Raw genomic sequence first — 14,338 nt, forward strand, 5'->3', positions numbered from 1 at the left:
GCAGGAATAATGCAAAGGATAGGAAAAAAAAAATAATGCACACAGCAATAGCGCCCATCAGTCCGTCAGGGATATGAACTTAGCAGTAGAGGCCTAAGTCATAAATAAAAAAGAAAGTTCCCTCCCGATAACACCAACAGCGAAGGGAAACTAACACCGAAGTTTCGTAAACAAGGGAGAAAAAATGAGTAGTGAATGAGAGCCACATAAAGCCCTGCTGTGGGGCGTAAGTTGTATTTTAAATCTTTTTTTTAAAAAAATCTGCGCAACAAATTGGTCACGCAACACCCAAATCACGCTGGTATTTCTTCAACTGCTGCCGGAATCCCGCATTTGGGGAGGCAACAGGCCGTTTACGCTGGATAAGTGCGATTACACTGTCCGCTGGCATACGCAACTTTCTAATAAGATATGCGGCAGCAATTGTTGGAGCACGGGATATACCGGCCCCGCAGTGTACAAGCACAGAGGAGCATTGCCCCACAATCGCTGACTCAATAAAGTTATACGTCTTCTCGAAAAAAATTGAAATGTTGTAATTAGGTGCATCCTGCGCAGGGACCGTCATGTATTTGAAATCATTGGGGAATCGTGGAAGTACATCAATACAACAAAGTATATGCGTCACTCCTCGCTGCTGCAGAAGAATTTTGTTTGACGCTGGGTGATAGGAACCAATAAATAAACCTGGCACAACCTCATGCATGCTCTGCACTTGGTACATGTTGCCCTGCAGGAAGAGCGGTTGTTCAGCACCAGGGGAGAGCGGAATTTTTGTACCACACTCCCATAGCGCATTCACTTCAGCAGCCCTATCCGCATAGGCCTCTAGCATAACATTCCGAAGATCTGAACGCGTGCTTTCTACTAAATCCAACTGCACAGGTACGTTAGTGACAGCCATACGATATCGCTCTAATGCCTGGTCGACAGTGGATGATAAAAGAGCATTAGAGGAATCCAATGCGCCCTTTTTCGCAGCCATTGAACGTTCTTCACCCACACTAATATTGCAACTAACAGATGGCACGGCTTCTGAAGAACTGTGTTGCGAAATAAAGCGTATAACCGCAAAAACCTTTTCAACATCAACCATCGAAACCCCGAATCCCTTTCCAAGCTCAGGAGACGTTCCGGACACCCCCGGTCGCTGGCGGTTCATTGCAGATGCACCCCGTCTCACCATACTTAAACTGATAAAAAAACAGCCTTAACTACAAAAGGGATATGCCTAAAAAAAAACCTAAATAAAAGATTCAAATACAGCACAAAAGTAAGGTTGACAACGAGCTTGCGGTGCACACACCAACCCGTAAACGAATAACAAAGCACATCAAAAACACAAAACTACCAAGACAATCGATAAGGTAACTGTATGCCACGCCAACCAGTTGCAGCGCAATGCTCATACTGGCAAACGTGGCACACGCTGCGCCAAGGCTCACACTATCAACAGTGATGTAATCGACAGAGCGTTACCAAATACATCACCACGACAGGACACAGCACACTACGGAACCCGCAACATTACGATATAGCTGCAAAACAAAACAACAGGAAAAACAATTACTGTATATCCACAACACCGGTCACAGCTGCGCCCCATCACGCGTCCAGTACACCTCCCCACTCATTGCAGGCTCGTCCATCTGCTTCCGCTTCTCACCTTCAGGGAGTCGGTAATTCATAAAAACAATACGCATCTCCTCTGGCGTCATGTCCTTCACCCAACCTCGTGCATTCAAGTAACGTCGAGCAAGTTCCCGCTCCCTCAAATCACGATGATAAGGGCTCAGTGGGTGGCTCGCTCTCCACAGGGTATCCAGTAAACAGGGGTCACGCAAACCCTCCTCAATCTGTTCATCCGTCAGTGGTGACATATTGGGCCGGTGCAACCGCTCAATCAGTGGTGCCTCTTCAAGTTCACGCTGCCTCAACGTAGTATATTGTTCCATGTGTATACGCCTGTACCTTTCGCATTCCTCCGTGTACTGCTGCTCAGTCATATCTTTCACGGGGGAACTGTAAGGTGTATCTACGCCAATGAAACAAACACCCATCCGCCTGGCTTGCCCAACAACGCGTCGTACACGGGTCTCCAGTAACGGGTACTCTGGACGTCCCCAACACAACGGTTTCATTTTCGCTATTTCGTATGCCATCTCCAATGTCATCAGAGCACAGTAGTGCCCTCGCAGCGGCACAGGTCCCGTCTCCCGCCGCTTCTTCCGAAGTGCACGCAGAATGAACCACGCAGTAGGTGGCGGTTCAATTGTAAAAAGATACGATTTGTCAAAGTACACTTGGATGCGAACAATCAGCTCGACATCTTCCTTGAAGTGTGGCTTCGTCCGGTCATTGAACACCTTCGCAAAATCCATCGCCTTCAGCCCAAGTTTCGAAAACTCTTGTCCCACGGGAGGACCCGTCGCCGCCTTCCCAGCCTTAATAAAGAAACGCCAGTTGTGCAATACACGCTTCCCAGGAAATTCAGGTCGCCCAAATATATCCCTCGCCTTCTCAACCACCAAAGCTTCAGGCAGTCGGTTTGAACCAGGTTCTACACACACCGTCTTGGGCCGTGCCCTTAGTTGAAGGACGCCACACGCGCGGAGCATCAGTCAACTGTCACTAAATGGCTTACACACAATTACTAGTTGTAAGTCCTTATATACAGTTGCGTACCAGAAGAGAAGAGGGAAGAGATAGTAACAGCAAGCATCCAAAGAAATGGGCGAGACGGTATACAGGAAACATGTGTATGCATGTAGGCAGTAAGTAGAGCCCGTGCAGCAAGCAAAGGAAATGGTGAAACAGCACAATTACCGTATAGTGAAGAGAAGCTTCAGAAACACAAATACAACAAAATGTGAAGGGAAGGGAAGGAATAATACTGAGACCACACACACACACGCACACAGAAAGAGAGAGAGAGAGACGTACAGACAAACAAGGAGAAAAAAACCCTCACGATGATTCACATTCCAACACGCGGCATACGACAGTTCCTACCGCAACCGCGTCGCGCCACATTAACGCACACACTCACTCCATAAATGAATCAAATGTTCAGCACCCGCATCGATCACATCCTAAGCAATGCATTACTCAGTGCATGGCCAAGGGGAGAGTGCACATCCCAACAAGCTATAATAGCATCCTACTCAATTATACCACACAAAAACGACAAGAATAACAGGACACAACAAACAGGAAACGGCACCTTGTACAGAAGGAACACACTCAATAGTGAGTACATCTCCCTCCCAGAATCAGGTGCAATAACATTCGTCATTCTGCTTGCCTCGCCGACAGCTGCTTCATACCCATTACTGCACCGACCGCTAGGAACAGTACCTGAAGCACAGTTAACAGGAGAATAAACCAATGGAGAAGCCGAAGCAGCAGTCTGATCCCCAGCACCCTTTGGGGAATGACGGCTCCTCAACGCTGTCGAAGGTGGAGACACCTCTCCTCCAGCATTCCTTACAGCTGAACCTAACTGTGGCTGTGCTGCCGGAGCTTTCTCCACAGCCGCAGTCTCACAGCCTTCCACAAGTCCTTCCACCTTTCCATGACTTCGCTTCATCACAAGGCTATCCGGAACACCCAACTCCCCATAAATACAGCGAAGTGCACACCGAACAGCATTCCGCTCCCTCGCCTGCACACGTCCACGTTGCTTCCAAAATGCAGCAGCGACGTCCGGACCGCTAGGGCCCTTGCTTCTACAGTCACCTCCAAAGAAACCACTCACAGACTCATACGGTGCCATAACTTCCCTCGGCACCACACATATATCCACGAACACCTCATCCCTTGTGCCAGCGTCTGGCAACTCCACAGCTCCTTCCTCCATGCCACCACGCCTCGCTGCGAGACGACGGAGCCTACGGATGTCAAGCATAAACTTCACCCTCACACATTCACCAGCAAATATCAGTCCAACAGATGGTTGAACACCATAGCGATTGCGTACAGCACTGAGAACTTTGAACGCCACAACATTCTCACAAGGGTCCTCAGTACGTACAAGTAGACTACTTAACTCGATAATATTCTCAATACTGGCATCCGTCAGAGGAGAAGGAAAGTACAGGCACTCCTGTGAAAAACAAACAATGCCCCCACCACCCTTCATCGTGGACGAAAGATACGAAACACTAATTACTCACCCGTAAGAAAGGACAGATACGAAATAGAGAAGAAAAACATAAACACATTCCCGGGAAGTAATGACAGTCACAGATACAACAAGTATGAAAAAGAAGATATTACACCAATAATAAAATAGCAAAACACCAACCTCTAATACGCTCGAATAAATATAAACATATAACATGTCCGCTACGCAACAATTAAGCGAAACAAAAAACAATGAAAGGATAGAAAAAATATAGCGCAAACTTCGTTGGGTTGTCAAACAATTCAAAAACACAGATTATGTGGTTGCCCACGGCACCAACAAATCATATAACCATGCCAAATAACGAGCTGAAAGCACTCCCCACTACGGTGTCATCCTCATGGTCATACCAATAAAGTAAAATACAGAGCAAAAAAATGATCATACATACCATTCAAACGTATCATAGTACAATGAAAGAGTGACAAACATTTATGCAGCCACGCAATTCAACATTACAACATATATATACAAACAGTATTAGGCATGGAGAAATACCCCTTCACATTAACAATCACACGTCCATCATCATCATCAGCAGCAGTCACATGCAGCGGACACACGGCAGTTAGCAATAATAAAATACCGCACAGGAGAGCAGCACGCGTAAAACCAAAACTCACCATACGGGTGTCCATGCTCATTGTCAGTGTTGTTTCCTTATGACTTTATCAAATACACACATATGCGGGAAAGAGGGAAGAGCGTGTGAGTAAAGGGGAAATGCAACAGTGACAATAGAAAAAGGAGTTACACAAGATATCAAATAATCACACATACACTCGAGGATAATAAACAAGAAATATGAAAAGGATAACACAAATAATAATGGAAGAGAGCAGCCATATCACATATCCCAACAAATTGGTTAGTGAGGCACAGGTACTCAAAACATTTATTATCATAATGGACCAACTATAACGCAGGGAACGAACACTATGGAACTCTCATTTAATACAACCTCATATAGATTGTTAAAATAATTAAGTGCTGCAAGTTACACGTATAGCAATACATCACACGTAACAGGGAGGACCTACAAGCCTCCCACATATACATGGAAGTAAAACATGAAATAACGCGAACTAAACATGACACCCACACACGAAATAAATAATCAACACTAACAACAACGAAACAATGGGACATCAAACAGTAAAGATGGTTCAATGGGTCACACACTAAAAGAACAATGATGTGGTCGGAGGAAAGCGATGCCACACATCGGAAGTCCCTCGCAGAGCCAACATGGTACAAGGAGACCGTTAATATTAGGAACATAAAAGTAATAATTATATAAGAAAAGAAAGTATTGAGCACTACTGAAAGTAATAATAGGAAGTGAAACAATACACGAAGCTAGAAATTGTGACGGTCCGTAACGTAGGATGAAAGCGATACAGTATTCATTACTCCACTTGATCCTAAACATCACTCAACCACCACCCATGTGATATACGATGTGACGCTAATATTATTCACTGGTTCTCATTTAGTCATAATATTGCAGGGCTAAGGGAGGAGCATCAAAACCCTCTGGGGGAACGAAAGGTGTTGACTCCAGGACAAACAACGGCTCTCCAACAACTTCACGCAGCGTCATGGGAATGATCTCCTTTTTAACATTATAATCACAGAACCAACGTAAAAGGAAAAGTAGCAACACAATGAGGGCAACAACAGAAATTAGAGCTATGAGAATAATGTGCCAATTACTTCTCTCTTCCAATGACGCAGTTGTTACAGTAACTTCTTCATCCTTTGTCACAGTTGGTTCCGGTACTTCGCCTGAGGCAGGTGCAGCTGTAGTTGTAGTGGTAGTTGTGGTCGTCGTGCTGATAGAATCATGGACCTCGCAAACAACAACGTAGTCTTGAGACTTTGTTTCAAAGTTCTGACTCGTCCATCGGATAGTCCCAGAAGCCTCCCTGCCATCGTACCAGGTAGTCACATCATCATCTTCATGATACCATGAAAGGGTATACAACTGACCACGCTTGGGATATTCACTACCCCAAAAGGATGGGTAACCATTCATTGGGGCCGCAAAAGCGTATTTGACATATGAACCACGCCAGAACGCCACCCCGTGACCATCAGGCAAAGCCTTTGCAAACAATCCCTTATTCCAACGATACACACAATGACGTGAAGATGCCGCGTCTCCAGGCTTACAACGCTTATCAGCTTCAATTACTCCGCCACTACTGTACACAGCATCTCCACCAAGGTAGCTGAAAGCAACCGAACCCGTAATTACACGCTTTATTGCATCTTGCAAACTTTTGTGTGCCGCCTCCGTTTGATCGGCAGGAAGCACAGCACCATTGTCGACACAATATGCTTCAGCATTATCGTAACCAACAATGTACCGTTCGTGACGACTAAATGCAAAATTGTCCATAGAGAAATACTCCTTCACATTAACAATCACGCGTCCATCATCATCAGCAGCAGCAGTCACATGCAGCGGACACACGGCAGTTAGCAATAATAAAATACCGCACAGGAGAGCAGCACGCGTAAAACCAAAATTCACCATACGGGTGTCCATGCTCATTGTCAGTGTTGTTTCCTTATGACTTTATCAAATACACACATATGCGGGAAAGAGGGAAGAGCGTGTGAGTAAAGGGGAAATGCAACAGTGACAATAGAAAAAGGAGTTACATAAAATATCAAATAATCACACATACACTCGAGGATAATAAACAAGAAACATGAAAAAGGATAACACAAATAATAATGGAAGAGAGCAGCCATATCACATATCCCAACAAATTGGTTAGTGAGGCACAGGTACACGTCGTATTTGATACAATAATGGAGAAACTAAAGCAGAAAGAATATACATTATTCAACTCTTGTTTGGTACAACCCTACTGTGCGAGGTCACCCGGAGCATTCGAGAGTGATGAAAACCAAATCCTCGCCTATTCATTATCCACGTTGGTTGAGGGGCGGAACCAACACCGACCGTCACTTCGCAAACACGAACAAACATATGCAGATACAGCATAACATATCAGCTACATGCATGGTTTATGTACTGGAGCACAGCTGGACAGTCAGCGACATTTGTCACGTAATTGCGAAACATTGTCCGTTGTTTCGTGCTTGCTGAGAGACTCCTGTAAAGTATATACTCATCAAAAGAACCTTAAGGAAGAAAGAAAAGAAAACTAGTGGCAAGCCTTTACGACAGTAGTGAAGTTTTTGCACGAATCCTTCATCACGTGCAAAACTGTTGTAGTCGTCATCTGTACACTAAATCATTGTGCGCGCCCCATTATTCATTGCTTACTATGTCGCTTTATTGCACTACGCTACGCTGTATAACCTCATCGTCTTGGAAGTAACGTGGGTCAGATGTGGACCGTTATGAAAAAGTCGTACAACCACCACACGTTGGAAGTGCCCGTGGCGAAGGCAGCGCCGTTGGAGAAGATCAACTTATCTTTTGTCCACGTTACGTGCAAACGCAGTTACATCCTTCGGAAACCTTCTGCTGAAGAGCATTAAACCTTCTAAAGACGTTACGCATTTTATCTCGGTCGTGCCCATACGTACGGCTATGACTCCTCAAAGGATAAATTGAGTAATTATATATGAGCAATCACTCTTCATTTGTCAAAAAAAAAAAAGATGAAAGGAAAGGGGGAAAGTTTTAAGATATTGATGTTGTGTAACGGACATGAGTTGCCCTCCATTCCATTTGAAATAAAAAACAAGATATTTCCTTTATGTTACACACTCTCTCACATTGTTGTGATTCAGCATTATGAAGCTGACTGCTGCCACTGCCGCTGCCACGCGTTGATAACAGCAACAGCGAGTAGACGGTTTCAGAGGCCACCCTCGCCATTTACCGTCCTTCTCGTTTACTTCTCTCCTTTACTAGTTTTGAGACTTCTTTTTTTTTCTTTTTGCAGCTATCCCCGCGCCTTGTGTTCTTCGCGTTTGCACAACATAAAGGGGAACTTTGGAGGAGGGGGGGGAGGCGATGCCTTTTTATAATGTCATGTGCTCTGTACGAAGCAGAGGAGGGGAGTGAAACAGCGTTGTGCTGCTGGCACGAGACGGGGGTTAGACATTTCCTCCAATGCGCATGTCAAAATACACGGGAGGGCTCAAGCAATGTGCAGCACTCACTTTACCAGGCAAACCACCTAAAAACAGTCTCTCCACCCCGAGTCAGCATCAAGAGCAGAGGATGGTTGGAGTTAGGATGAAAAAAAAAAACTGAGAACGTGAACAAGTTAGCGAATGTAAAGTTGAGGGAATCAAGGTACTTTCGTTTTTACACACACACACACATACCTACCTACTTGAGCACAGAGCTAAAAAAGAAAATGGGTAAACTATTTCCCACGCTACTCCACACCATTCCGTCTGACGGAGAGTCCTATGAAGGCAAGAAGCGCCACTCGCTAACCCAACCCATTTCTCCTTCTTTACGTGTATCGAAGTTTGTGGAATAAGAAGGAAACTCCTAAAACATACACAAACACACACACACACACACACACGTATATATATATATATATATATATTTCACCACTCTCATTTCATCAACGTCATGAAGTCTGGAAGTTGAGTCGCCACATTTCCTGGAATGATTTGAGCTGAGTGGGGTGAACTCTCAATCGCGCTCATTAGGGCATCGAACACCAAAGCGCCTCCAGTCTCACTAAAGTGAAGACCATCAGAAAGGTAATCGCACCACGGCCCTTTGGCTACATTTGGCGACTCAGCGTCTTTTCCAAGAAAACGTTCGTACAGGTCAACGACATGAACGTCATTGTGCGCTTTTTTCTCCACGCATCCGACCTGCAAAACCGCATCGCGATAACTGAGGACCCTTTCAAGTGATCGGCCACAGGTGCTGGGGTCTGCCCCAAACTCCCGCTGCAGGCGTTTATGCCACTTTTCGACATTTATAGGTGGTGGCGTCATGAGAAAAATACCGCCGACAGGAGAAGCGTGTTTACGTACCAAGTCGATGATCGCCCTCAAGTTACTCTTGAATTCATGCAACGGTACGGCCTGACCACCGGTGGCACAGTCATTGGAACCCAACAACAATGTTATAAACAGCGGACGTGGGGCGTAAGCGGGAAGTAAATGGTGCCGTGACTCATCATTCTTCAGTATGCTCAGAATCCAACGAGTGTTGTAACCACACAACCCACGGTTTATGACGTCTGCGCGGCGGACGTATACGTTGCTCAGTCGTGACGCCCACCCGCACTCAAAGCCCCACTCCGTGAGAGAATCACCCAACAAAAGAATGTGAGACATAGAAAATACGTCGGAGGGGAAAAGAGGTACAAAACTGTTGAATATAAGTGATGTCTGTTGCTAATGTTTCTTCTTTGATACTATTATTAATACTGGTGTATCGCGTAACGCAATCGCGCAGCAAAAATGAAAGGAGGGAAGAAGGGACATGCACGACAAATACTCGGCACTATCTAACATACAATACAACCGCCACAACAATGTTGTTATTAACCCCAAATGCTCTCCCCCACTTGCCGCACACACACACACACACACACACACACACACACACACAGACACCTCCATTCATTCATGCAGCGGCAACAAACCTCCTGCTGCGGTTGTGCATTTAGACCCACCACTGTTAGCGGCGGAATTGGCTGTGGTGTGCCTTTTACACTTACAGATATCATTCATATTCGTCCCAACCACCTCTGTCACCACTCGGGACTCACGGGGCACCGCTTTCCGATGTAGACAAGCAGGGCAAACAACATCGTTCACAATCCACTGACGCGGCAATTTCATGTATCGAAGGTACGCCCAACGCGTCTCACGATAAATGTGAGCCTTTTGCATAGGTCGCACGAGCTCGCACAATTGTGAGAGTACCTCAAAACCTAGTTCGTCATAGTCGGTCGTGAGATTCATAAGATCGACCAAATCCAGCGCAATAGCTACCCAGGGCCTCTTGTGTGCCCACGAAACCACCGGCACGCCGTCAACAACGTTATTGGGCTTTCCTTCCAACGCCAACAAGCAAGCCAACTGAATAATCTCCGCCACGCTCCTTACGGCACTGTGCACTGTGCCATCCTCCAACACTGGCACCCGTGGGCGTATGCCGCACCTCAAACCTCGAGAAAGGTCACATCCACGCCAGGGCAACGCTGCCTCCTCTGCGCGCTGTAGTGCAGCGACTGCGGAACGAAGTAACTTCAAAGCGGTCGAAGGGGAGAGCTCACCATGCGCCGCACGACGGACCGCGTTGAGAACTATCTTAAGCCTCAAACGGTGAACTATCTCTTGCTCCGCCGGCCACACACTGGAAGGCAAAGACCGTCGTTGGTTGCAGTGGTTACATGCAGGACAGACACCGGCTAGATTTTCCAAATGTAAAAACGCCCCACATGAAGCGCAAGGGGATGGCCCTAAGGGCAGCGGAAAAAGTAGTGCAGTGGGTAAGCAAACCTCAGCACCACCCGGTGAGACACCGTCGCCGTCTCCCGCAGGGTGGTTCCCGCTGCCGCTAATGTCTTCAACTTCCTTGACTGTGTGATGTAGGTCACTCCCAACCGCAGCCCCGCCAACCTTCTGTTCAGCAGCGCTGGGATGCATGTCAGTGCACGAACGTATTTCTCGGTACCGAAGAGGATTTGTATAATAAGTAGCGACAGCAACGGCATCGTGAGCAGCACCACAGTGCAGGCACGCTAACAGTCCCTCACCACTACCTTTTCGCAAATTGACGCCTAAACAGTTGTTTTTCAGGCAAACCCAAAGCGTGCAAGCGGTATGTGGGCGAGGAGCATGGCACGTTGGACAAGCCACAGCCTCCTTACCACCGTAGAGGCTACCGCAATGTGGACACGAAGTGTATGCCGGCTCCACCCCACCCTCAGTAAAATCAATGTCACGTCGGCCTGGATCCCTCTCTGTAGGCTCGAGCACATCCTCGCAGCTACGACAGACAACACTCCACGCAGGGCATGTTGCTCCACAGCGAGTGCATTGTCGGGTGGCCCACGGTGTGTCAAGGCGAGTAAATGACGCAGATTTGGTGGCGCCACAGCCGTGACAATGAGTAAGTAGCCATGGGCAAGCCGTATGGCACTCCACACAACGCCACAATGTCTTTGGAGGACCCGAAGCGGCAGCTGTACACAATGTCCCGCAAAGGGAACACCAAGGACGGAGCATCCCAAGAGGATTGTGCCGTCCGCAAACCCTGCAGTCGAATGCAGTTCGCGCCATGGCCTCTTCCATCGTTGGCTGAGGGGATGCACACCGTGCGCAGTAGAATAAATGTTGCGGTTCGTTTGTGTGGCTGCATCGACCACAGCGCCAGCGTCGTAGTGGAAAGATGGTGCAACCATCAAGAGGAAGCGCGTCACATCCAACACCCGCTCCCCGTTCCAATGTTTCCGCTCCACATACAAGACAAATAGGGGAGTTACTGGGAGAAAATCCCCCACAGCCGCGGCATTGAATGACTGCTAGCTCCAGCGTACCACAGTATTGACACGTGCTGGCACCCCTCCTGTTCCATCGAGTGCATGACCGGCACCTCCACGGCTGTCGCTGCCGCCCAACGTACCGTCGAAATTCTAAAGCACTCTGCACAGCTTTCAGCACCTTGTCCGTGTGCTCACCCATTTCTGTGGTCGTGACATGGTGGTTCAACGACTCCAATGACGCGAGTGGCATTTCGTGCAGTGGGCTTAGGTGAGTAACGGGACATCGAGGCGCGCCCACCACGTCGAGGAGTACAACGCTTATTCCTTCAACGAAACCCAAACTAAGGAAGTGCTGAAGGGCCATACGACGCGCACCCAACCCAGGGTGCGCGCGATCCAACAGAGACAAGAGGCAGAAGTGGTCGGATGTAGCTTCCCCGGAACGGCATTCACCAAGAAGACGCACGTACAATTCTACAACCTTCGAAAGGAGTCCATCCCTTCGGTAAGTTTCCACTGATGTGTGGCGGTGCAGCAATGCGTGAAGCAGCTGCAGGCATTCATAAGGCGTAGCATATCCCAAATGACTGTCGTTCGCACCAGCACACCCATGGGCAACTGCAGAAAAGGCGACTGCCGGAGGTATAGGAAATTTCCATGCTCGCGTCAGGTCGTACAAGCGGAACATACCCACCAAAGCCTCCTCAAATCCTGATTCACTGCAGTACCGCCTAGATGCCCCCTCCACAGCTTCCAACATCAAATCACGGATGTAGTGAGGGAGGCCGGCAGCAAAGTGCCGCCTCGCACCCAGTAAAAAATGTGTGAAAACCTCCACAGCCTCAGAATACCTCCCCAACAACACGAGTGCCTTGCCGCCCTCCCACGAACCACCCAGTGATGGACAGTCGTGTAGATGCCTCTCAATGATTTCGTAGGCGCCACAGCGTAGAAATAACTTGAAGGAAATGCGAATAGCCTCCCTCAGGCGCCGATCAACCACTGCCCGCGCCCCGCGGTGGAGACCGATGGCATCACGGTCACAGCCGACGGCGGGCACGCTCCGCTCCAGGGCGTTAAGGTGGGCAACACAACGCGACAGGAGAGAGGATGTTTTCTCTTTCGCATACGCGTTAACGTCTGGGGCGGTCTCACCAACGTGTCCAACTGTCATGAGAGTGTAGGCGTCAAGCAACAACACTTCTCTGTACACCAAGGGCCCAAATCGCCCTGCTGCGGCAGAGACAAGCGGAGATTCCAGGCCAGCGACGTCATCCCCCCGCACGGAAGCGTGAGAAGCAGATACCAGGGCACTGTGAAGAAGTAAAATTGGTAGTACGCGGCCGTGGCGACGGAATGAACAAATGGTACGGCGAAGCGACTGCAACGCGCCGACCTTCGTGCGAGTTCCCACGTCCGTACGGGCAAGCACAAAGTGCGCGTAACGCACCATCTCAAAAAGAAGCAAGCGCCAAAAAGGGGAAAAGCGCTCTGCCTCCGAAGGAATACAGGAAATTTGTAAAATATTTTGTAACGATAAAAGCAGTCTCTCTTCTCTCTCGTTCTCACCAAACAGGCACCCATCCAATGCATCCAGCTCTGAGCCGTCATTCGAGAATTGGAAAAGATAACCAGTTGGGGCCCGGCACACTTCCACCGTTGCGGACTCAAGCAACTCGGTATTTTCAACGTCAGGGCTCACCGCGCACCGCCACAACAACCACAGCACCCCTCCGTGTGCACCACGTTTCACCAACAGCTGCATGTTCTTCCGCAAAGGACCTCCAGTGGTGTCCTCAGCCGCTGCAGCACAGGCAAGTGGCAAAAGAAGGTGCACACTCAAAATATTATCTTGCCGCAACCAGTATGTAAAAATTGTCGTTGCACAATCCCACGTTTCTTGCACTGTCCAGAAGAACTCATACTTCTTTTCACTCCGTTCCGCATGCCAACCGCGGCCTAACCGGCATCTACCAACCATGTCCCTCACGAACAGAGCATACTCCCTTTGCACGCCACAGAGAAGCCGCCAGGATCCCCCCTCCTCTGAAGTAGCGGTGGCTTTATGACGAGTATTTTCCTCACCACCCGGAACCAAAGGAAATGGGGGAGGAGTGTCTAAAAGACCCGCCACAGCGCTTGCGCCCAGCCCTGTCGCGACTATAATGTCACACAATATTCCCTCGCGTATAAGCGAACGCAGCGGCAGGGAGTTGTACAAAAAGAAAGAAACCGACAGTGCTGCGTCCGACCGACCCTTCGTCACGTGAAACAACTCGCTGAACAAGTGCGACTTCAGGGAGGGTTTGCTACCCTCAGGGTTAAAGGCGATGCCATACTCTACCGGCACAACACAACGCGCGTGCGCAACAGCACTCTGCCGGATAAACGGTGGCTTCAGCATCCATCAGTCACTCTTCCTCTTCCTCCTCCTCCCACGGCACAGAAATTAACAGCTGCAACAAGGTAACAAAAAAGCAAAAAAAAGGAAATGAACGATACCACCACAGAAAAGAGGCGGAGGCGGGAATGATAGTGAGCTCTCCGCCAGCGAACAACAGCCGTGGAAATATGTGCTTAGGTGCAAACAAGTGAGCCACAAAACGGGCAGCAAAACTGTTACAAACAGCGAGAACGCCTGGTAAACATCACACCTCGGTGCCCCGTCCAAACGCGCTCCGGTGCAGCGCAT

The 14,338-nt window shown here is 48.4% G+C and overlaps 7 protein-coding genes across 7 annotated transcripts; 1 reads left to right on the plus strand and 6 right to left on the minus strand.

The window, feature by feature from the left end:
• Nucleotides 1–277: 277 nt before the first annotated feature.
• TbgDal_II2900 (dual specificity protein phosphatase, putative) lies at nt 278–1,186 on the minus strand (the record flags this gene model as incomplete). Its single annotated transcript, XM_011773548.1, has 1 exon — nt 278–1,186. The coding sequence occupies one exon, from the start codon at nt 1,184–1,186 to the stop codon at nt 278–280; it is 909 nt and encodes a 302-aa protein (XP_011771850.1).
• A 403-nt stretch (nt 1,187–1,589) lies between these two features.
• Nucleotides 1,590–2,618, minus strand: TbgDal_II2910 (ribosomal protein L11, putative; the record flags this gene model as incomplete). The annotated part of the gene is made up of 1 exon (XM_011773549.1): nt 1,590–2,618. One exon carries the CDS (start codon nt 2,616–2,618, stop codon nt 1,590–1,592), a length of 1,029 nt encoding a protein of 342 aa, XP_011771851.1.
• A 542-nt stretch (nt 2,619–3,160) lies between these two features.
• On the minus strand, nt 3,161–4,141 carry TbgDal_II2920 (hypothetical protein, conserved; the record flags this gene model as incomplete). The annotated part of the gene is made up of 1 exon (XM_011773550.1): nt 3,161–4,141. The coding sequence occupies one exon, from the start codon at nt 4,139–4,141 to the stop codon at nt 3,161–3,163; it is 981 nt and encodes a 326-aa protein (XP_011771852.1).
• A 1,537-nt stretch (nt 4,142–5,678) lies between these two features.
• On the minus strand, nt 5,679–6,740 carry TbgDal_II2940 (hypothetical protein, conserved; the record flags this gene model as incomplete). Its single annotated transcript, XM_011773551.1, has 1 exon — nt 5,679–6,740. One exon carries the CDS (start codon nt 6,738–6,740, stop codon nt 5,679–5,681), a length of 1,062 nt encoding a protein of 353 aa, XP_011771853.1.
• A 1,091-nt stretch (nt 6,741–7,831) lies between these two features.
• On the plus strand, nt 7,832–8,203 carry TbgDal_II2950 (hypothetical protein, unlikely; the record flags this gene model as incomplete). Its single annotated transcript, XM_011773552.1, has 1 exon — nt 7,832–8,203. The coding sequence occupies one exon, from the start codon at nt 7,832–7,834 to the stop codon at nt 8,201–8,203; it is 372 nt and encodes a 123-aa protein (XP_011771854.1).
• Nucleotides 8,204–8,749: 546 nt separating this feature from the next.
• TbgDal_II2960 (esterase, putative) lies at nt 8,750–9,487 on the minus strand (the record flags this gene model as incomplete). The annotated part of the gene is made up of 1 exon (XM_011773553.1): nt 8,750–9,487. One exon carries the CDS (start codon nt 9,485–9,487, stop codon nt 8,750–8,752), a length of 738 nt encoding a protein of 245 aa, XP_011771855.1.
• Nucleotides 9,488–9,775: 288 nt separating this feature from the next.
• On the minus strand, nt 9,776–14,050 carry TbgDal_II2970 (hypothetical protein, conserved; the record flags this gene model as incomplete). Its single annotated transcript, XM_011773554.1, has 1 exon — nt 9,776–14,050. The coding sequence occupies one exon, from the start codon at nt 14,048–14,050 to the stop codon at nt 9,776–9,778; it is 4,275 nt and encodes a 1,424-aa protein (XP_011771856.1).
• Between the last annotated feature and the right edge of the window lie 288 nt (nt 14,051–14,338).

Source organism: Trypanosoma brucei, chromosome 2 (genome assembly GCF_000210295.1).
Source record: "Trypanosoma brucei gambiense DAL972 chromosome 2, complete sequence".
Classification (NCBI taxonomy): domain Eukaryota; phylum Euglenozoa; class Kinetoplastea; order Trypanosomatida; family Trypanosomatidae; genus Trypanosoma; species Trypanosoma brucei.